We start from the raw sequence: 21,475 nt of genomic DNA, 5'->3' as shown, positions 1-21,475 counted from the left end.
CATCCACACCACGTCTACTTTGTCTATCCCCTTTAGCATCTTATATACCTCAATAGATCTCCTCTCATCCTTCTAAACTCCAGCAAGTATAGACCTAAACTGCTCAATCTCTCCTGGTAAGACAAGCCCCACATCTCTGGAATCAATCTAGTGAACCACCTCTGAACTGCCTCCAATACACTACATTCTTCCTCAAGTAAGGGGACCAAAACTGTGCACAGTACTCCAGGTGTGGTCTCACTAATGCCTTGTACGGTTGCAACAACACTTCTCTATTTTTATACTCTATTCCTTTAGCAATAAATACCAAAATTCCATTTGCCTTCCTTATTACTTTCTGTTCTTGCATACTAGCTTTCAGCGATTCAAGCATGAAGACACCCATATCCCTCTGCAGTGAAGCATTCTGAAATTTCTCTCTATTTAAATAATAAGTCGCCTTTTTATTCTTTTGACCAAAATGGATGATCTCACACTTATCCACGTTAAACTCCATTTGCCAAATTTTGGCCCATTCGCCTAACCTGTCCATATCCATTTGTAAATTTCTTATTTCTTCGTTGCAACTTACTTTCTCGCCTATTTTGGTGTCATCTGCATTTAGCTATAGTACCTTCTATCCCTGAATCCAAGTCATTAATATAGATTGTAAATAGTTAGGGCCCAAGGACCGAACCCTGTGGCACCCAACTCGTTACTGCTTGCCATCCAGGAAAAAGACCCATTTATCCTGAATCTCTGCCTTCTGTTTGTAAGCCAATCCTCCATCCAAGCTAATATTTTACCCCTAATTCCATGTGATCTTATGTTGTGTATTAATCTTTTGTGTGGCACCATATCAAAGGCCTTCTGGAAGTCCAGATACACTACATCTACAGGATCCCCATTATCCACTTTGCATGTCAAAGAACTCTAGCAAATCAGTCAAATACGATTTACCCTTCTTAAAACCATGCTGACTTTGATGGATTCCATTTTGACTTTCCAAATGCCCCATTACTACTTCCTTAATAATGGATTCCAACAATTTCACAGAATCACACAGTGCAGAAGAGGCCCTTCGGCCCATCGAGTCTGCACCGACACGTGAGAAACACCTAACCTACCTACCTACCTAACCCCATTTACCCGCACTTGGCCCGTAGCCTTGAATGTTTTGACGGGCCAAGTGCTCATCCGGATACTTTTTAAAGGATGTGAGGCAACCCGCCTCCACCACCCTCCAGGCAGTGCATTCCAGACTGTCACCACCCCCGGGTAAAAATGTTTTTCCTCTCTCTCACACACACAAACACCACCGCCCCCCCGCCCCAATACCTCCTGCCCCTCACCTTGAACTTATGTCCCCTTGTGACTTACCCTTCAATTAAGGGGAACAGCTGCTCCCTATCCACCTTGTCCGTGCCCCTCATAATCTTGTACACCTCGATCAGGTGACCCCTCAGTCTTCTCTGCTCCAACGAAAACAACCTAAGTCTATCTAACCTCTCTTCATAACTTAAATGTTTCATCACAGGCTACATCCTACTGAATCTCCTCTGCACCCCCTCCAGTGCAATCACATCCTTCCTATAATGTGGCGACCAGAACTGCACTCAGTGCTCCAGCTGTGGCCTCACCAAGGTTCTATACAACTCCAACATGACCTCCCTACGTTTGTAATCTATGCCCCGATTGATAAAGGCAAGTGTCCCATATGCCTTTTACACCACCTCACTAACATGCCCCTCCTCCTTCAGAGATCTATGGACACACACGCCAAGGTCCCTTTGTTCCTCAGAACTTCTTCCTAGTGTCATGCCTTTCATTGAATGTTTCCTTGTCCTTTCTGACTGACTGGATAAGTAGAAATACATTCAGGTGAGGGCATTCCCCCCTCCCCAGTTAAAGTTTGTAAGCTTAATATAGCATGTTGCTTTTGTTATTTTCTTGCCTTGCATGCTGTGCTCGCCAAAAGTCTCCCCCTGCACCCCTCAAACCACCCGACCCCACAAGTGGCTATTGGCCCTGTAACCATGAGATTGGACCTGGAGCGTAATGGGGACAGTCATGATTCCAGTGCCATCCAGACAGCATTGAAGGGTGGAGGTCGTATAACTAGACATAGTGGAGGAGTCAGTCCTTTTTTTTTTATTTTCAACCTGTCTCTTCCTCCCCAGCATTAGCCCTCATAGCTAAATAATGCCAACTTGCTTTCCTGCATTTGCTATGGAGCTATTACATTTGTCCCCAAGGTCATCTTAATAGCCCTTTCAGCTCTGATTTGCCCAGTTGCAGTGAGCAAACGAAGGGCTTTTGTGGTATCTGTGCAGTCAGGTAGTTGAGGCAGCCCAGATATCATGGATGGGTCTGCATCTACTCAGAAGGTTGATTTTTTTTTTTGCCAATGCCTCCAGTGTCAATATAGCAGTGATTACATTGTCAAGGCCCAGTAACAATCATCTTGTTGACTAGCAATGATACTGTATAGCAAGTACATTGTTAATACAACTGCATTGTTACGACAGATGATGGGCATTGGTTCACCTACAAGTGAGTACAACTGTAACACTCCAAAAAGGGCTGGGAGAGCCTGCTACACTGCAAAGCTGTCTTGAGAATAAACCAGCTTGAGGTAAAAGACTACCTTTGGACTCATTCTTCCATGATAAGCACTTATTGTGATTAATATCCAGAGGCTGTTTTACTCTCAACATTAAATAAAAACATAGCCACCAGAGTTTCTGGAAACTGGCATCCCTCTATTTCTGGGACTTTTCCAGTCATTAGTGAAACTCCAGTGGCCAGGAATCACAAATTCAAAATAACTGTTCACTTGCCATTGTGTGAAACTAGTGCTGTGGAATCCATCCTGCATTGTATAAGGGGCAGATTCCACAGCTTTGGAATTGTTCTTTCTCGAACTGGGGCTGTAATAAGAGGCGATAAGAGTATAATTCAATCTCTGTTCATTCATACTGTGCCACGTTTTTATTTGACAGATGGAGAAATTGCAGGCGAGCTATGATGAATTCAAATTGCGTTCTGAGCAAGAGATTGTCCACCTGTGGTCTCAGCTTGAGAGTTCGAGGACCAGTCGTGAAGAGCTTAGTGGTAAATCTTGTGTTTTTGTTTCAATGAGAGTACTGAGACAAATATTTCATTTTAAAAATACAACAGTATAATAGCACACATTCAGTCAGATGCAATGGAAGATACATGTTTGACAAGACACAGAAAATGGATTAATGCTGTGTATTCTTTAAAGAAGTTATCTATTTGCAAATTGTGAAGTTGCTCATCATGTACTGTATGATACTAAACTAGACTTGATGGTACTGTCCTTAACCAGAGAGGTCACAATCATTAAGAATCTATAAAAGCTGGGGGATTTTGCATCTTTTAATTCACTTTGAATGCCTCTGAGTTCAATAATCATTGCATTCTTCACATACTAGTAAAGTGCACACATAACCATATGTTTGATTATGGGGAAAGGGGAGGGCAAGTAGTCACATGAAGATCTAAAAGGAACTAACTTTAAGGCATTAGTCAAGCTGCAATGTCACCATATCAGGTTGTCTTGGTTTTTATGAGCTTCCTGCTCTTGCACTGTATGTAATACAGCTTCGTTATAGTGAGTCGTCTTGGGATTGACAGAAAACATTGCCATCTTAGGGTGTTGGTTATTGTAGCGTTTGTTGATTTTGGGACAGAGCTGATAAAGAGAGTCCAGTTTCACAGATGATGTAACTTTTTCTTCGTCAGAAGTTCTGTATCAGAAAAAAAGAGTTAAATTATGAAGATAGGTTGCATAAACTTGGCTTGTATTCCCTTGAATTTTAAAAGATTCATGGGTGATCTAATTCAAGTGTTTATGATTAAAGAATCTGACAGGTTATTGGTAATAATTAGGCAAAGATTTTTTTATTCATTTAAGGGATTTGGGCTTTGCTGGCTAGGGCAGCATTTATTGCCCATCCCTATTTGCCCTTGACAAGATGGTGGTGAGCTGCCTTCTTGAACCACTGCAGTCCATATGGTACACCCACAGTGCAGTTTGGGAGGGACTTCCCGGATTTTGACCCAGTGACGGTGAAAGAACAGTGGCAATATATTTCCAAGTCAGGATGGTGAGTGACTTGGAGGGGCACTTGCAGATGGTGGTGTTCCCATGTATCTGCTGTCCTTGACCTCTAGTTGTTAATGGCCATGGGTTTGGAAGGTGTTGTCTAAGGAGCCTTGGTGAGTTTCTGCAGTGCGTCTAGCAGATGGTACACACTGCTGTCACTGTTTGCGCTGCAGCTGTTCATCGGCAGCGGCGGAGGGTGTGAATGTTTGTGGATGTGGTGCCAATCAATTGGGCTGCTTTGTCCTGGATGGTGTTGAGCTTCTTGAGTGTTGTTGGAGCTGCACTCATCCAGGCAAGTGGGGAGTATTGCAGCGCACTCCTGACTTGTGTCTTGATGGTGGACACTCCTTGGGGAGTTGGGAGGTGAGTTACTTCCTGCAGGATTCATAGCCTCTGACCTGCTTTTGTAGCCACAGTATTTATATGGCTAATCCAGTTCAGTTTCTGATCAATGGTAACACCCTCCCCACCACCCCCAGGTTGTTAATAGTGGGAGATTCAACGATGGTAATGCCATTGAATGTCATGGGATGAAGGTTAGATTTTCTCTTGCTGCCTGGCACAATGTTACTTGCCAGTTGTCAGTCCAAGCCTGGATGTTGTCCAGGTCTTGCTGCATTTGGACATGGCCTGCTTCAGTATCTGAGAAGTCTTGAATGGTGCTGAACATTGTGCAATCATCAACAAACATCCCCACTTCTGACCTTATGATGGAGGGAAGTGCATTGATGAAGCAGCTGAAGATGTTAAGGCTAGGACACTACCCTGAGGAACTCCTTCAGTGATATCCAGGAGCTGAGATGACTGACCTCCAACAACCACAACCATCTTCCTTTGTGCTAGGTATGACTAAAGCCAGTGGAGAGTTTTCCTCCTGATTCCCATTGACTCCAGTTTTGCTCCTTGATGCCACACTCCGCTAAATGTGGCCTTGATGTCAAGGGCAGTCACTCTTGCCTCACCTCGGAAGTTCAGCTCTTTGTTTGTGTTTGAACCAAGGCATTAATGAAGTCAGGAGCTGAGCATCCCTGGTGGAACCCAAACTGGTCATCAGTGAGCAGGTTATTGCTCAGCAAGTTCCACTTGATAGCACCTTTGATGACCCCTTCCATCACTTTACTGATGGAGAGTAGACTGATGGGGTGGTAATTGGCTGGGTTGGATTTGTCCAGCTTTCTGTGTACAGCTGGTCCACATTGCCGATTAGATGCCAATGTTGTAGCTGTACTGGAACAGCTTGGCTAGGGCAAGTTTTTGAGCACAAGTCTTCAGTCCTATTGCTCAAATATTGTCAGGGCCCATAGCCTTTTCAGTATCCAGTGTCCTCAGCCATTTCTTGATAGCCCATGGAATGAATCGAATTGGCTGAAGACTGGCATCTGGATTGCTGGGGACCTCTGGAAGAGGTGTTTGCAAGTGCTTGAGCCTTATCTTTTGCACTGATGTGCTGTGCTCCCCCATCATTGAGGATGGGTATATTTGTGGAACCTTCCTCTCCTGTTAGTTGATTAATTGTCCACCACCATTCACAACTGGATGTGGCAGGACTGCAGAGCCTCGACCGGATCCGTTGGTTGTGGAATTGCTTAATTCTGTCTATCACTTACTGCTTATGCTGTTTGGCATGCGAGTAGCCCTCTGTTGTAGCTTCACCAGGTTGATACCTCATTTTTAGGTATGCCTGGTGCTGCTTCTGGCATGCATGTTATGCTGTTCATTTAACCAGGGTTGATCCCCAGGCTTGGTGATTATGGTAGAGTGGGGGATATGCTGGGCCATGAGCTTTCAGATTGCGGCTGAGTACAGTTCTGCTGGTAATGGTGGCCCACAGAATGGATGCCCAGTCTTGAGTTGCTAGATCGGTTGGAAATCTATCACAATTTGCAAGATGGCAGTGCCACACAACACGATGGAGGCTATCCTCACTGTGAAGATGGAACTTGGTCTCCACAAGGACTGCGAGGTGGTCATTGATCCTGTCATGGGCAAATGCATCTGCAGCAGGCAGGTTGGTGAAGATGAGGTCAAGCATTGTTGGTTCCCTCGCCACTTGTTGCAGACGTGGCCTAGCAGTTATGTCCTTTAGGACTCGACCAGCTCAGTCAGTAGTGGTGCTACCGAGCCACTCTTGGTAATGGGCATTGAAGTAATACATTCTGTGCCCTTGCCACCCCCTCGTGCTTCCTCCAAGTGGTGTTCAACATGGATTTGTTCTGATTCATCAGCTGAGGGGGTACGGTACATGGTAATCAGCAGGAAGTTTCCTTGCCCATATTTGATCTGATGTTATGAGACTTCATGGGATCTGGAGTCGATGTTGAGAACTCCTAGGGCAACTCTTTCCTGACTATGTACCATTGTGCTGCCACCTCTGCTGGGTTTGTCTTGTCAGTGGGATGCTACTAATCTGAAACTATACAAGTGATGTATCTCAAATGGAAACACAGCTAAATGTGCCTTGGGCCTTCTGGTGAGGCCCATCTGGACTCCAGCATTGACCAATTTATGAAGAACCTGATAGTTTTATGACACTGCATCTTCATATACCACACTCACCTATTCACACATTGGAAAACAAGCTAATCAGAGAGGGTCATCTATTTTCCCTAATTATTGCCACATTAAATCTTTGGTAGTTCAATTTTTCTTGGCATTTCTGTGTTTTATTGGAGATTCCATTGTGGAATTGGATGGGTGTTATTCCTTCCTTACAAACCCTTTTTCTCTTCCCCCTCATGGTTGACTTGTATTTGTTCTAGGCATCAGTTTTAGCCTTCTCACTGTGTCATGTCCTCCTGTTAGCCATTTCATCTGGACATGCAGCTTTCTGGTGATAGATCTTACAAACTTTGCCCTCCTTTTGGCTTTATATCCTTTCTGCCTGTCCTGTTCTATCATTTATATTTGAAGGAAGTTTCAATTCCTGCTGCCATGATGTAAGAGAACAATTTGGTTCTCAGTCTGAATGCAATGTGGGTGCTACAATTTACCAGTGTCCTGTTGGTAGAGAGTAAGGAATCAGTAGGAGTTCCTGTTGCTGTTAAGTGGTTATCTGGATGGAATTAAACGTAGTTGTTTGACTGTCCATCTGAAACTTACTGCTTTGGTTTATTATGGAAGAATGACTTTGGGGAATAATTAGAGAGCAAGTGAGTGGGGAGCATTTGAAGAAAGGTGGCACTTGTAAATCCTGACCTTACTGTGCGGCCAAAGAGGCAGCTTGACAATAAGTGTGATAAACGCCAGGAATTTTGATTGGCTATATTTTGAAGCTGAATGCAAATTTTGTGCTTTTTATTTTTATGAGCAAAGTTGTAATGTAACTAGTACTACTCGCAACAAATTTGCTGTTGCTGTTCAGGAAAAGCTGAGTAGCCATAGCTGAATGGTGAGGCCTGTCTTTTGGGTTCCATTTTCATTCTAATCACACACAACTGGAATAAGTCAACTGGGAGTCCTTTTGGAGCAGTGTATTTATACTGATACAGTTCTAGTGTTTATCAGAAATGATAAGCTATTATATATTTGTATAATTCTCTTGTAGAATTCAGGGAACATTTGCTGGCTCGTACGTCTCGAGTTGAAGATGTAGAACGTCTAAAACAGGAACTTGCTGCACAGCGGGAGCAATTACAGAAGCAACATCTTTGTGAGCTGGAACAACTAAAGAGTTACTTTGAAGGCAAACTGAAAGATGTGCAAGAGAAAAACAGTGAGGAAGTTGCCCAACTTGAACAGCGTCTCCAGGAAGACATGAGACTGCCTCTTGGCCTTGAATCTGAGCTCAGTTTGAACCAGACTGTAGAACCAAGGTAAAAGATCTAGAATTTTACTTAGGTCATGCTGTTTCCAGTATGATGTTACATTTAAGTTTTTGCTTAATTTGAATAACACCTCATTTTTCCATGAATTTAACAAGAAAACAAGCTTACTTACAGCGGTTTTTCCACTGTCACCAATTTATCCCAAAGTGTATCAGTGGGAATAATCTGTTTGCAGTGGAGAGCCCTATAAATGCACAATAGGGAAACCTTCCTTCTTATTAATAATTTTCTGTGTTGTTCACCCTGGGCTCAGAAAACTGCTGTAGCAGGAGCACAGACAGCAGTCTGAGCTAAACTCTGGCCAAAGCTCTTTTCAGAAGTTAAGCCATGAGGAGATGATAGTGGGCTACATTTACTTGTTGTTTCCAACAGAAATTCAGTAACTTTAAGTTGAATTTTTGTTTTACAAATTATTTGATTATTTTTATGTTTAATCATGTGTTTACCTGTATATGGTCAGCTAGCTGAAATGATTTCCAAAAAATAATTTGTGATCTTATTGCCTCTCCTTTGGTTGCATTTATTTGTTTGGAGGGTAAATGCTGACATAGGCTGGGCTAAATGGCCTGGTTTTGTATATTTCCTTGATAAAGTATTTGATTAATTTCTCTAGTTTGCCTTCTCCTATCTAGTTATTTTATTGTGAGGCTGTTTAATGGTTGGTAGCTGAGTTATCATTTGCACCTCCCTGGTACTTGTCAGTTCATAGAAACTAGGAGCAGGAGTAGGCCATTCAGCAATCAGGAGATTGCTCTGCCATTTAATATGATCATGACTGATGCTTTATCTCAGTGGCATATTTCCACTTTCTCTCCATACTCCTTGATGCCCCTAATATCCAAACATTTATCAATTTCTTTCTTGAATACACTCAGTGACCTGGCCTCCATAGCCTACTGTGGTAAGGAATTCCACAGGTTGACCATCCTCTTAGTGAAGAAATTTTTTCTCATCTCAGTCCTAAATGGCCTGTCCCATATCGTGAGACTGTGGCCTCTGGTTCTAGACTCCCCGATCTCTCCTCATGACAGTCCTGCCATCCCCGGTATCAGCCTAGTGAACCTTCACTGCACTCCCTCGATGGCAAGTATATCCTTTCTTAGGGAGACCAAAACTGTATGCAATACTCCAGGTGTGGTCTCTCCAAGGCCTTATATAACTGCAGTCATTGTTCTGAACTCAAATCCTCTTGCAATGAAGGCCAATATACAATTTGCCTTCCTAATTGCTTGCTGTGCCTGCCTGTTTCCTTTATTGACTTTGTACATCCACATTTCCCAATATATCATCATTTAAATAATACTCTGCCTTTCTGTTTTTCACACCAAAGCATATAACTTCACATTTATCCACGTTATACTGCATCTGCTGTTTGCCTACACACACAACTTGTCGAAATCACCCTGAGGCAGCCTTGCATCCTTCTCACGACCCCACCCAGTTTTGTGGAAGTATTGCATTTGGGTTCCTTATCCAAGTCATTTATATTTATCATGAATAGCTGGGGCCAAGCTCTGATCCCTGTGGTATGCCACTAGTCACTGCCTGCCATCCGGAAAAAAACCCATTTATTACCACTCTCTGTTTCAGGTTTGTCAACCAATTCTAAATCCATGCCAGTATATTACCTTCAATCCCATGTGTTTTAATTTTTCTCACTAGCCTCATATGTGGGACCTTATCAAAAACCTTCAAGAAATCCAAATACACCACATCCACTGGTTCTCCCTTATCTATTCTACTAGTTACATCTTCAAAAAAAAAACTCCAGTAGATTAGTTAAGCATGATTTCCCTTTTATAAACCCATGCTGACTTTGTGTAATCCTCTTAACGCTTTCCAAGTGTTCTGTTACCACATCTTTTATAACAGACTCTAGCATTTTCCCCAGTACTGATGTTAGGCTAACTGGTTTGTAATTCTGTTTTTTCTCTCCCTCCTTTTTTAAATAATGGGGTTACATTTACCACCCTCCAATCTGTAGGAACTGCTCTAGAGTCTATAGAATTTTGGAAGATGACCACCAATGCATCCAATATTTCCAGGGCCGTTTCCTTTCATATTCTGGGATGTAGATTATCAGGCCCTGGGGATTTTTCAGCCTTTAATCCTGTTAATTTCTCTAGCACCATTCTTTTTTACTAATACTGATTTTCTTCAATTCCTCCCTCTCACTAGACCTTTGGTTCCCTAACATTTCCGGGAAATTATTTGAGTCCTCTTAATACGCGTTCAGTTCTTCTGCGGTTTCTTTGTTCCCCATTACAATTTCCCCTGTTTTTGACTGTGAGGGACTTACATTTGTCTTTGCTAATCTTTTCCTCTTCAAATACGTATAGAAGCTTTTACAGTCAGTTTTTATGTTCCCTGCAAGTTTACTCTCATACTCTATTTTGCCCTTCTTGATCAATCTTTTTGCTCACTTTTGCTGAATTCTAAACTGCTCCTAATACTCAGGCTTGCTGCTTTTTCTGGCAATTTTATATGTTCGTGTCTTATGTCCCTGCATGCCACTCATTTATTGATAGGATTACTATCCGTAGGGGACCTGAGATTGGGTTATCTGGCAGTTTTTAGAAGGGGTTGTTAGAACCTGGAAAATATTGGAGGAAGGAATTATGGCTTGATGTTCACATGAGCTGGACTCTTGGCCACTGGATTAGGGTTTGTGAAGTAGTGGAGAAAGGAACCTGAAGCCTGGTAGCCTTTGGGAACCTATTCTGGGAAAGCAGGTTACCGGGGAGCAACTTGGGCTTGGGCTCATTGGAGCTACTGTATCACAGCAGTGTATTGTCAAGTCATGGGCATGGAATTTTCTTCATCCAGTACCAGGTGCTTCAGGTTTTGATGCATCAACCCAAGCAAAGAAGGACAGAACAGTTCTTAAGGTATCGTTGGGACACTTAAAGACAAAGTGGCAGGCCAATAGGCATACTGCATCATTCCACCTCAGTTCTTGAATTTGCCAGGAGCAAACTGGCTTAGGGTAAATAAGATTAGAGAGGTGAATGCATGGCTCAAAGACTGGTGTGGGAGAAATAGGTTTTGATTCAGGGAGTAGTCGTACTAGCACTGGGGAAAGTGAGAGCAGCACTGTTGGGATGGTCTTCACCTGAATTGCTCTGGGACCAGCGTCCTGGCAAGTCGTATAACTGGGGTGGCGGACAAGGCTTAAACTAAATAGCGGGGTAAGAGATCATTTGAGAGGAGATGTGATAAATCAAAGAGAAACAATGAGATAATAGAGCAAGGTAGCAATTTAGGTAATAAGCAGAGTGTGGCAGGAAGGGATAGAATGCACAAACTTAAGAGCGCAGCAGCAAATAAGGGTGGAGATTGCAAAAATGGTAAAAAGACACTTAAAGACTCTGTATCCAAATGCAAGCAGCATTCGTAACAAATTGGATGAATTGTTAGCATGTTTAGAAATAAATATGTATGACCTGATGGCCATTGCAGTGACATGGCTGCAAAGTGACCAAGGCTGTGACCTGAATATTGAAGGATATTTGACATTTCGGAAAGACAGGAAGCTAGGAAATGGTAGTGGGGTAGTTCTGTTAATTAAGGATGACGTTAGTACAGTAGTGAGAGATGACCTTAGTTCGAAAGAGCAAGATGTAGAATCTGTTTGGGTAGATATAAGGAATAGAAGGGTAAGAGGTAATTTGCAGGAGTGGTTTATAGGACCCTGAACAGTAGTTACACAGTAGGACAGCATATACAGGAAGAAATAAATGTGACGCGTAAGAAGGACTGCAATAATCATGGGTACGAACAGTATATTCTCATGCCAACCAGGGAGCAAGCTATTCTGGACTTGGCATTGAGCAATGAGACAGAATTAATCAATAACATCATAATAAAGGAGCGTCTAGGCGACAGCGATTGTAACATGATAAAATTTCACATTCACTTTTAAGGTGAAAAGTGTGGCTCTAAGTCTAGTGTTTTAAACCTAAATAAAGGTAATCATAAGGATATGCAGGCAGAGTTGGCTGAAATGAACTGGGAAACTACTTTCAAAAGTAAGACAGTAGAGATGCAGTGGCAGACTTTTAAGGAGATATTTAATAACTCAAAGATTTATCCAGTGAGAAAGAAAGATCCTTTGAGAAGGATGCATCATCCCTGGCTAGATAAGGAAGTTAAGGATAGTATCAAATTGAAAGAAACTGTACAATTCTGCCAAGAATAGTGACAAGTCAGAAGTTTTAGACAGATTTTAAGAACAAGTAAAGAATGACTAAAAATGCTCCTTTGGAGAGCTGGTGTAGACACAATGGGCTAAATGGCCTCCTTCTGTGCTGTTAAAATTCTGTGATTCTGTGAAAAAATAATGAGGGAGTATGAGTGGAGGCTAGCTAAAATGTAAAAATAGATGGAAAGAGCTTCTACAAATACTTAAAAAGGAAAAGAGTAACAAGTGAATGCTGGCCCTCGAGAGAGAAGTCTGGGGAATTAATAATGGAAAACAAGAACAGTGGACGTGTTGAAGGTATGTGTGTCTGTCTTCACTGTAGAACGCTTAGAAAACTTCCCAAAGACACTTGAAAATCAAGAGGTGAAAAGGCGGGTGGAACTTAAAACAATCAGCATCACCAGGTTAAAAAGCACTGGGAAAACTATTAGACCTAAAGGCTGACAAGTCCCCAGGACCAGATAGCATGCATCCTCGGGTCTTAAAAGAAGTGGCGGCACACTGTGTCTCCTGCCAATGCAAGACGGATGCCAATACCTGTCTGCACATGCACAGAAAACAAACTACATTTGCAGAAGAGACAGTGCTGGTTGCATCTTATTCTGACCTTGAAGCTGTTCACCCAGTTTCTGAGCCCTGTGGCGAGTGGGCAATTGAGGCACAGTTTCCCCGCAGTTTTTGGGATGGGGAGGGGAGACTCCTGATCCACCCGGTAATGGCCGCAATTCCAGATTACAACCTCTGTATCTTGTATTTGCAGCTGCCTCTCCCTGGCAACAGCCCCTAAGTTAAGGGGAAGAGGCTCTGGTGCAGGAGATTCAGAAACTGTGGGGAATCTGTGCCCCAACTGCCTGCCTACCGTGGGGCTCAGAAATTGGGTGAACGGCTTCAGGATCCATATAAGATTCAACTGGAAGAAGCCACATAGCTGCAAATGCAGGGTATGGAGGTTGTAATCCAGAATTGTGGCCGTCACCAGGTGGATCAGAAGCCTCCCCTCCGCATCCCGATTCCCGGAAACTGCGCCTCAGTTGCCCACCCTTCACCCCCCCCCCACCCTCCCACCTCCTATCCCCGACTTACTTGCCTGTGACCTGCTGACATGGAGAAGATGAGGCTTTTTAAAATTTGTCTTTAACTGTTTAATAAGCATTTCTGCTCACGGCAGTTGCCTATCCATTGCTTGCAGTGACATCACGGAGTAAAGCAGTACAACTGCACGTGCATGGTGTTGGTAGAAAATACAGCCATGGCAGCACAGATAGTAGAGGCATTGGTTGTAACCTTCCAAAATTATGGACCTGTTAGCCTAACATCTGTCATAGGGAAATTGCTAGAATTGGGAAATAGAGCAGGATAGTTAGAAAATCACAGTGGGTTCAGGCAGAGGCTGCATGGTTTTATGAAAACGGGATCATGTTTAACTAATTTATTAGAGTTCTTTTGAGGAAATAACAGGCAAGGAGGATAAAGGGGAATTGGTAGATGTGGTGTACCTGGATTTCCAAAAGGCGTTTGATAAGGTGCCCCATGAAAGGTGAGCACACAAAATAGGATCTCATGATGCAAGGGGTAACATATTAGCCTAGATAAAGGACTGGTTAGCTAACAGGAAGCACAGAGTATGGATAAATGAATGTTTTTTAGGTTGGCAAGCTGTAACTAGAGGAGTGCCACAAGGATCAGTGCTGGGGCCTCAACTAATTACAATCTATATGAATGACTGGGATGAAGGGACTGAATTTATGGTGATGTCAGCAAATTTAGCAACCAAGAAAGGTAGGAAAGTGAGCTATCAAAGAGTCTACAAAGAGATTTAGATAGGTTAAGTGAGTGGGCAAAAATTTGGCAGATGGAGTAAAATGTGGGAAAATGCACACACTTTGGCGGGAAGGATAGAAAAGCGGCATATTATTTAAATAGAGATTGCATAACTCGGTGGTAAAAGGGTTCTGGGTGTCCTGGTACATGAATCAGGAAAAGTTAGTATGCAGATACAGCAAGTGTTTAGGAAGGCAAATGGAATGTTGGTGTTTATTGCAAGGGGAATGGAATATAAAAGTAGGGAAGTTTACTGCAGTTTTACAGGGCCTTGGTGAGTCAAATCTGGAGTACAGTGTACAGTTTTGCTCTCCTTATTTGAAAAAGGATATAATTACATTACGAACAGTTCGGAGATGGTTCACTTGACTCATTCCTGGGTTGAAGGACTTACTTTATGAAGAAAGGTTGAACAGGTTAGGCCTATACCCATTCGTGTTTAGAAGAATGAGAGGTGATCTTATTGAATAGCTTTCCCAGTGCTTTTTAACCTGGTGATGCTGATTGTTTTAAGTTCCACCCGCCTTGTCAGGGATTTGATCAGGTAGACATCGGAGAACATCCTTGTTCTTGTGGGGCAGACTAGAACGAGGGGACAGAGTTTAAAAATAAGAGGTCCCCCATTTAAAACACAGATGAGTAGTAATTTTTTTTTCTGAGCATCATTAGTCTGCCAAATTTTCTTCTCCAGAAAGCAGCTGAGGCTGGGTCACTGAGTTTATTAAAGGTGATGTTAGCCAGATTTTTGTACACTTTAATGGCTGTAAGGTGTATACTAACATAATTTATTCTATACTTTCAATGTTTATTTTTTTCCCCTAGCCTTATCATTATACGCTTACTGATATTGGCCAGTCATCTCTCAAACTTCCCAATCAATTTGGATCTCTTGACTCAACATACATTTTGTATAGCGCTTTTAACCTATAACTCTTAAGTGTACACACACTTCCTCTATGTATCAAACTTACTTTCTGTAATGATCGGACTTTGCATAAGAACATAAGAAATAGGAGCAGGAATAGGCCATTTGGTCTCTTGAGCCTGCTTCGTGATGCACTAAGATCATGGCTGATCTGATTATGACCTTAACTTCACTTTCCAGCCTGCTCTCCATAACCCTTGACTCCCTTGTTGATCAAAGTCTAACTATGCCTTGAATATATTCATTAAGCCTGCCTCCACTGCTCTCTGTGGAAAATAATTCCAAAAACTAATGACCTCAGAAGAAATTTCTCTTCTTCTCCTTCTTAAATGGAAGACCCCTTATTTTGAACCTGTGCCCCCTAGTTCTAGATTCCCCCATAAGGGAAGCATCCACCCTGTCAAGTCCCCTCAGAATCTTGAATTTTTCAGTAAAATCACCTCTCGTGCTTTGAAACTCTAGTCAGTGTAGGCCCAACCTGCATAACCTTTCACCATAAGACAGCCTCTTCATCCCAAGAATCAGTCTAGTGAACCTTCTATGAACTGCTATTGCAAATATATCCTTAAGTAAGGAGGCCAAATTAACCTGGTTCAGGTGGAGCCCATTCCATTGCTCTGGACCCTTCCTGTCCCAATACTGGTGCAAATGCCCCAGATAATGAAACCCCTCTTCCCACATCACTCCTTCAACCATGGCTTCACCTCCCTAATCTGTTTATTGGAAAGGATAAACAGATCAGTCACGGTACTTTAAACTAGTAATCGATAAAACTGTTTCTGTCTGCACAGATGGCTGCTGACCTCTGAGTATTTCCAGCATTTTCTGTTTTTATTTCAGATTTCCAGCATCTGCAGTATTTTGATTTTGTAATCAGGTTAAGTTGAGATTTGATAGAGGTATTCAAAATCATGAAGGATTTGTTAGAGTAAATGGGGGAAAATGTTTCCACTGGCAGAGGGGTGGGTGGCCAGGGGAGACAGATGTAATGATTAGCAAAAGGAACAGAGGTGACACTAGGAAACTTTTCTTTATGCAGAAAGTTGTGATCTTGAGTGTACTGCCTGAAAGGGTGGTGGAAGCTGATTCAGTACTGTCGTAACATTGAAAAGAAAAGTGGATATGTATTTTAAGGGAAAAAAGAATACAGTGCTCGGGGCAGTGGGATTAACTGGATACATCTGCCACTGGCATGTTGAACCAAACAATCTCCTTCTGTATTGTATCATCATGAGCAAACTGGCCTGTAACACTCCATGAAGCTTAGAGGGTTCATGGTTTGGTTTGTGTGAATGTCACATTGCAGTATTTGTTGCTTTGTTGCTGGGCTTCGAAGGAAACATGAAATACGAGTAACCCATATGACACATTGAACCTCCACCTCCATTCAATAAGATCATGGCTTCTACATCAACTGTACTTTCTTACTCATTCCTCATATCGCATAATTCCTTTAGAGCCCAAAGGTCTATTTATCTCACTGCTGAATATACTCATCATCTTAGCACCCAAAGCTCTCTGGTATAGGATATTCCAAGGATTCACAACCCTCAGAGTGAAAAAATTTCTTTGCATCCGCTTAAATGGCTAACCCCTTAGCCGGAGACCCTCACCCTAGTTCTAGACATTTGAACCAGGGGAAACAGCATTCTAGCATCTGCTCTGTCGAGCCTAAGTATTTTCTATACCAATGTGACACCCTCCCATTCTTTTAAACTCCAGAGAGCATAGACCCACTTTACTCAATCTCTCCTCATTAGATAGCCCTCCCAACCCAGGCGAACCTTCAGTGCACCCCCTTTGAGGCAAATATATCCTTCCTTTGGTAAGGAGACCGAAACTCTGCAAGGTACTTCAGGCATGGTCTCTCCAAAGGCTATATAATTGCATGACTTCCTGAAAGTTTAGTAACTTTTATTATTGATGCAAGAAGATTTGTTCTATTGCTTAATAGAATGTATCCATGATGTGCTTTTTAAGACTTTTTATTTTTATTCTTACCAGTTTGTCTTTGCTATCATTTTCTGATCTCACTGAGAAGAATTACTTCCAGCACCGGATTCAGATTGTAGAAGAGTTGGCTCAAAAGCTGGAGCAATACAAGGTAACTTGCAAAAGTTCCATAAGGAAGCATGATGTGTTTTTTTCCAAGCAATTGTAAGGAGGCTCCCCGTTTAGTGCACTGAGTAGCTGAACCATATAGTAAGGTTTGCTGCTTGATTTGCTCTTAGCTGCTGTAAGCTTGTGTGATGGGAGGAGTGCCCTAGCCCTTGTTCCAGGCTTCCTTTGAGGAAATATCTGAAGTGTTCAGATTCATTTTATGGTGAATCATGGGTCCATGCCTGTTTTCCACCATTATTTGGCACATTAGAGTGGTGTTTCATTGCATTGTGGCAGCACTCCTATGTGTGTGAGGAGCATAGGAGCAGGAGCAGGCCAATTGGCCCCTTGAGCCTTCCCTGTCATTTAATTGGATCATGGCTGATCTTGTCCCTCAAAGCCATCTTCCGGCACTATCTCCGTATCCCTTGATGTCATTGGTATCTAGAAATCTGTCTGTCTCCGCTTTGAATTTACTCCCTCAGCCCTCTGGGGTAGAGAATTCAAAACATTCACCACCCTCTGACTGAAGAAAATTCCTCCCCATCTCAGTCCTAAATGGCCTACCTCTCATTCTGATACAGTGATCCCTGGTTTTTGATCCCCCCCAACCAGGAGAAACATCCTTCTTGCACCTATCTTGTCGGGACCTGTAAGAATTGTGCACAGAATCTTTACAGTGCAGAAGGAGCCCATTCGGCCCATCAAGTCTGAACTGGTTCTCTGAAAGAGCATTCCACCTTATCTCACTTCCCTGCCTTATCCCCGTAACCTTGCACATTCTCTCTTTTCAGGTAGCAATCTAATTCCCTTTTGAATACCTCGATCGAACCTGCCTCCTCCGCCCTCTCAGGATGTTTGTTCCAGACTTCAACCACATCCTGGGTGAAAAAATTTTTCCTCAAATCACATTTACTCCTTTTGCCAATTATTTAGAATCTGTGCCCTCTAGTTCTTGATACTGTTTTGAGTGGGAACAGTTTATTAGTATTTATCTTGTCCATCCCCTCAGGATCTTGAATACCTCTATCAAGTCTCCTCTCACCCTTCTTTTCTCCAAAGAAAACAGTCCCAACCCCTCCAATCTATCCTCATAGCTTCAGTTCTTCATCCCGGGAATCATTCTTATGAATCTCCTCTGTACTCTCCAATGCCTTTACATCCTTCTCAAGTGTGGTGCCCAGAACTGGACACAGTACTCCGATGAGGCCCAACTTGTGTCTTATACAAGTTCAGCATGACCTCCTTCCTCTTGTACTCAATGCCCCTATTAATAAAGCCGAAGATTCTATATGCTTTATTAACTGTTCTTTTAACACGCCCTGCCATCTTCAATGACACGTACATATATATATACTGAGGTCCCTCTGTTCCTGCATGTCCTTTAGAGTCTCTCCCAAAAGGCTGTCTCTCCATAGTCTACCTGCCAAAATGGATCACCTCACACTTCTCTGCATTCAACTTCATCTGTCACTTGTCTGCCCAATCCACCAACATGTCTATGTCCTTTTGAAGTTAAAGACTATCCTCATCACAGTTGACAACATTTCCAATCTTCATATCATCCGCAAATTTTGAAATCATGCCTTGCACACCACAGTCTAGATCATTATATATCAGGAAGGGCAAGGGTCCCAACACTGGCCCCTGGGGAACTCCACTACAAACCTCGCTCCAATTAGAAAAACAACCATTTATCACTACTCTGTTTCCTGTCACTCAGCCAATTTCTTACCAAGTGCCTACTGTCCCTTTTATTTCATGAGCTAGAATTTTGCTCACAAGGCTGTTGTGTGGCACTAACAAAAGCCTTTTGAAAATCCATATACACAACATCAACAGTGTTTCTCTTATCAACCTTCTCTGGCTACCTCCTCGGAAATCTTGAGCAAGTCAGTTAAACATTATTTTTCCTCAATGAATCCATGCTGGCCTTCCTTAATTATCCTGCACTTGTCTAAGTGACAACTGATTTTATACTAAGCTTTAGTTTTCGGAATTTCCCCACCACTGAGATCAAACTGACTGGCCTATAGTTGCCAGCTTTACCCTTGCATGACTTTTAGAACAAGAGTGTGACATTTGCAATTCTCCAGCGCCCCAGCACCTCCACTGTGTCTAAGGAAGATTGCAAGATTGTCACTCGTGCCTCTGCAATTTCCACATTCACTTCCCTCAGTACACTTGGATGCACTTCATCTGGTCTTGGTACCTTATCTATTTTAAGTAAAGATAGCCTTTCGAACACCACCTCCTTCTCAATTGTAAATTCTTCTAGTGTACCAGTTACCTCCTCTCTCACCTCGGCCTGGGTAGCATCTTCTTCCTTTGTAAAGACGGATGCCAACTACTTGTTCAATACCTCTGCTATTTCTCCAGCCTCCACCTGCATGTTCCCGTTTTTGTCCCTAATCGGTCCTGGTCCTTTTACTATCCTTTTATTATTCACGTGCTTATAGGAGATGCTGGGATTCCCTTTTATGTTCGCTGCCAGCCTCTTTTTTTTCATGCTCTCTCCTTGCTTTTCTTATTAGTTTCTTCACTTCCCCTCTGGTCCTTCTGTATTCAGCTTGATTCTGCATTGTATCTTCTACCTGATATCCTTCATACGTGCACTACTTCCTTCTTATCTTCATCCCATCTCTCTTGTCATCCAGAATGCTCTGGATTTATCTGTTCTATCTTTCCTCTTCAAGGGAATAAACCTTGGCATTGAAAAACCTTTTGAAGGTGACCCATGTTCAGCCACCGTCGTTTCTGCCAGCATTTAATTCCAACTTATTTGACTCGGATGTATTCTTATCCATTTGAAGTTGGCTTTCCCCCAATTAATTATTCCTACTTTGGATTGTGCCTTGTCTTTTTCCGTGACCAGAGGTTTAGACCTTTTGACACAATGGTCACCTCCCCCTAGAGGCCCTCCCATTAATATTTGATCCTTTGGGCCAACTCATTCCCCAGAACCAAGTCCAAACAAACAGTTCGATGAGATCACCTCTCATTCTTCTAAACTCTAGAGAATGCAGACCCACTTTCCTTAATCTCTCCTCATAGGACAATCCCACCATCCCAGGGATTGGTCTGGTGAACCTTGCACTCCTTTTATGGCCAATATTTCCTTCCTTTGGTGTTTTTGATCTTGACTCTGCCTCATTCAAGTTTCCCTGGTAATTACATGCTGATGACCTGTGATGAGATCACATTGTTTTCATTGCTCAGTGATAAATATGTTATGAAGATTTCCATTGCACAGTTCTATTATACACATTTGAGATGAAAAACTGCACCAATGGTTGAGTTAGCTTCCCTCAAGTTAATTTTTATTCCCCACTGCAGTGTCCCCCCTCTCCTTTGAAATTGGTGATTAATGCTATGACATTTTCCCAAAAATCTGCAGCCTCTGCCATCTCAAAGTGGCTATTCTTTAAGTCTAAGACTTGACAATGAATCTTAATGAGCTGTGTTGATGTAAGGCAGTTATAGATGAATGAACTTTTCCACATGCAAAGCAGTTCATGTTTCAGGTCAATGACCTTGTGTCAGAACTGGAAAAAGTTAAAGATGTTTTAAGAAAGTGCTGAGAAAAGGAACAGCCAAAGGAAGGTAAAGAGCAAAAAGGTTTATGATAGGTAGAAGATGGGATGGATTAAATGACAAAGATGATAGTACAAGCCGAAAGGAGCTGGTAATGATTTGAAAAGAAATAAAAGATGGGTCTAGCGGAGGTGTAAATGGGAAATGCAATTTTTTTTTCACCACAGCTGTTATCGATAATTGACCTGAAATGTGAACTCTGTTTCTCTTTCCACTAATGTGGCCTGACCTGCTGAGTATTTCCAGCTTTTAGTGTTTTTATTTCAGGTTTTCAGCATCTGTAGAATATTGCTTTTGTATTGAGGCTAAATGAATGATAGTCTTTACATCTAGAGGGCTAAATTACAAGAGGAAAGAAATTGTGCTCCAGCTATACAAAGCCCTGGTTAGACCACATCTAAAGTACTGTGTACGTTCTTGTGCACTTAACCTTCAGAAATATTGACCTTCGGAGTGTAGTCCAGATTCACCAGAATGTTAACACTGTGCCCAGGGTTAGTAAATAAGGAAAGATTACATTATATAGGCTTGTGTTTAATAGAATATAGGAGCTTTTGGAGTGAATTGTTGAAAGGAGTTGATAGGGTAGCTATCAGAAAGAAACTTTGATGGAAAAGTCTAGGAGAAGGCAACAAATCTTAAATTCAGAGTCACTTAGGAAATTAGAAATTAGGAAACACATCTTCATGCACAGGGTGGTGGAAATGTGTAACTCTCCCACAAAAAAACATGCTAGTTCAATTAATACTTTTATTTCTGAGGCCAAAAGATTTTTGCTAACAAAGGTTATGGAAGGATATGGAGCTAAGGCAGTTGGATGGAGCTAAGATCACCAGATGTTGTTGATCAGTTGAAAACTGTGATAGATAAATTTTTGTTCGGGGTGTCAAGAGTTGCAA

The 21,475-nt window shown here is 42.3% G+C and overlaps 1 protein-coding gene across 8 annotated transcripts in view; it reads left to right on the top strand.

Moving 5' to 3' along the window:
• The window catches only part of pcnt (pericentrin), a 316,492-nt gene that overhangs the window by 100,199 nt on the left and 194,818 nt on the right, over positions 1–21,475 (top strand). For all 8 annotated transcript variants that reach the window (XM_041200682.1, XM_041200684.1, XM_041200683.1 and 5 more), the window contains 3 exons: positions 2,982–3,093; positions 7,656–7,923; positions 16,887–16,986. In XM_041200682.1, the coding sequence (XP_041056616.1) occupies positions 2,982–3,093; positions 7,656–7,923; positions 16,887–16,986 (480 nt within the window). The remainder of the gene's footprint in view (positions 1–2,981; positions 3,094–7,655; positions 7,924–16,886; positions 16,987–21,475) is intronic.

Source organism: Carcharodon carcharias, chromosome 12 (assembly GCF_017639515.1).
Source record: "Carcharodon carcharias isolate sCarCar2 chromosome 12, sCarCar2.pri, whole genome shotgun sequence".
NCBI lineage: Eukaryota > Metazoa > Chordata > Chondrichthyes > Lamniformes > Lamnidae > Carcharodon > Carcharodon carcharias.
The sequence above is the reverse complement of the archived record's forward strand: the minus strand, read 5'-3'. Positions and strand labels throughout refer to the sequence as shown.